The sequence below is a fragment of the Myotis davidii genome, unplaced genomic scaffold, assembly GCF_000327345.1.
Source record: "Myotis davidii unplaced genomic scaffold, ASM32734v1 scaffold1558, whole genome shotgun sequence".
Lineage (NCBI taxonomy): Eukaryota > Metazoa > Chordata > Mammalia > Chiroptera > Vespertilionidae > Myotis > Myotis davidii.
In genome coordinates this window covers 143,869-146,178 of record NW_006288873.1, presented here as the reverse complement: position 1 = coordinate 146,178, position 2,310 = coordinate 143,869, and the positions used below count along the sequence as shown (strand labels likewise).

The window sequence follows — 2,310 nt, the reverse complement described above, 5'->3', positions numbered from 1 at the left end:
GCGGGGACGAGACTCCTGCCCCGCCCTGGAATGGTATCCGCCAATGGCGCGGCGAGGGGCGTGGCTCCGCCCGGGCGTGGAGCAAAATAACAAACTCTCAGGCTCCCGGTCCGCTAGCCCTCCGCCCTCGTGGACCCCGGGGTGAAACGGAAGCACTGGACACCAGATCCGGCCTCTCGCGGATCCCGGGGGTAGAGAGGGGAAACTGAGGCCAGGAAGCCGGGCCTGGGCCTGAGGTCACTCAGAAAGACCATTCGGTCCTTTGGCTTAATCATCAACCCGCCACTATTTGTAGATCTGACCGGGACGTGTCCAGCCAGAGCTGGAGGTAGTGTGCAATGGCCTGGCGCTGAGAGCCTAGGTCGCCCGGGCCTCAGTTTCCCTCTCTGTGCAATGGGGAGGGATGAGGAAGTCGGTGGGGCCTCCCCCCGCCCCCCGTGCCTGCTGCCCCCCTCTTCTGATTCAAACCGCGCTCAGCTGGGGCCCGCGTTCCCACGTGCGCAGTGCCGGGAGAAAAGAAGCCCCTCTCAGAGGCTGTGCACGAACCAGGGTTCCCCTCCCGGGCCCTTCCCGGAGCCTGTTCCCGGGTCACCAGCGCCGCCACTCGGTTGCGCCAGAGCACTTAGGCCCCAGCCGACATTTCTTTTCCCAATTCCAGCCCCGGGCAAATGCCTCTAGACTTTTAGGCCTCGCCCTTGTGCCCGCTTCGGGCACCTCCAGCCCTGGTCCCTTCACAGGCAGAGCCGAGTGCAGGGGGAGCTCCAGGCACCCCCGGGTCCAGGGCTGCGAGGTTACCTCGGGGCGGGGATGACCCTTCTCTGGGCCTCAGTTTCCCGAGAGAAGAACCGTCCGTAGGAGTTTTTAAGCCGCGAGTTGCCTCCTCGCGATCTACGGGGGACCTGCGCCCTCTCCTGGCAGCGAGATGCACTGCCGCCCGAAGCCATGCCTAACTCGGCTATGCCTTTGAGTCTGGCTCAGGCCACGCTGGGACGCCCCCCGAAAGGCCTCCGCACCCCAAAGGCCTCCGCACCCCCAGTGGGAGACGGCCGTACCAGACGGGGTCAGCCCGCGATAGTGGTGAGAGCAGACCCAAAGGGTGGGGCAGAGGCTGTCCCCTCAGTGATCAGTCTGGGGTCTGCTTAGAGGAGGAGGCTCCGGGGCTGAAAGAAGGGGTTGGAACCCTCTGTTACGGCCAAGTGGAGCCAAGAGAGGACAGGGGACCATAAGCCAGGAAGAGGTGGAGGATGAGGTGACTCTGGCAGGACAGGAAGGCTCATAGTGAGCAAGTGGCAGCCGCTGCTCCATTTTACAGGTGTGACATTCACCCACCGACCCGAGACGGGCAGGGTCAGACAGCAGAGGAGGCAAGCTTCACCTCTCCAGTGTCTTGAAGAAGCCACCTGTGAGTGGGACCAGGGGGACTGTAGGGTGAGAGCAGCCCCAATTTGGCTTGAGCTGCAGGTGAAAGGAAGTTCCTCTGGGGCCCCTTCCGGCCACACCCCATGCCTGCTAGCCTCGGTTTCCACGCCGGTCAGGCCAGAGTCCCCCAAACCTGGGGGCTGTTGGACCAGGCCGCAAGACCAGGTCTGAGCAGCCTCCTGCCCTGCATATTTTACAGATGGGTATAGGGAGGGGATGGAAGGGTCACCCAAAGAGGCCCATGCCCCGCAAAGCCCTTTCTGTGGCCCCTGTTCTGCTCCTGGCCGGCCATTGGGCCTGAGAGTGGGGGGCTGAGGTCTGCCAGGTGAGACTCCCAGCCTAATCTGACCTCACCCAAGTCTCCTTCCCCTCACCTGCAAAGCCACCAGAACTCCAACCCAGGGAAGAACTCGCCCCAGCAAACACTGTGGGCTAAACTTTGGGAGGGGGCACTGGCTGAGTGACACAGTGGCCTTCGTTGGAATCAGGGATCCCAGGCTTGGGGCTAACAGGGGTCCTGGGGTGCAGAGAGAAGGATCTCCTTGCCCCACCCAGGTATTTCCCCCAGACAGAGGCCCCCACCACACACCACAGCCTCTAAATCGAGGGCGTCTGTGCTCTGGAAGGTGGGTGCCCAGACACTGGGCGGGGGGAGGGAGAGGGGGGGCAGCAAAGAGGGTTTTGGAGGGGGTCGGTGGGTGAATGTCCCAGTGGGAGAGTGGAGACACTGGGGAGAGGGTGCTGAGGGGATCCTGGCTATGGAGCAGGAGGGTGAGCGGCTCACCTCGGAGCAGCAGCTGCCGCCGCCGCAGGTATGTCTCGACGGCCGTGAAGTCGCTGGAAACCGCGTTGATGCCCACGCTTCGGCCCTGGAGCCAGTGCGTGGTCGCC

The 2,310-nt window shown here is 63.8% G+C and overlaps 1 protein-coding gene across 1 annotated transcript in view; it reads right to left on the bottom strand.

Moving 5' to 3' along the window:
- ARRDC2 (arrestin domain containing 2) overlaps window positions 1–2,306 on the bottom strand; it is a gene marked incomplete at its 5' end in the record, with an annotated part of 6,016 nt that extends 3,710 nt beyond the window's left edge. The window contains one exon of the mRNA XM_006761096.2: window positions 2,204–2,306. Within this exon, the coding sequence (XP_006761159.1) occupies window positions 2,204–2,306 (103 nt within the window). The remainder of the gene's footprint in view (window positions 1–2,203) is intronic.
- Window positions 2,307–2,310: the final 4 nt, after the last annotated feature.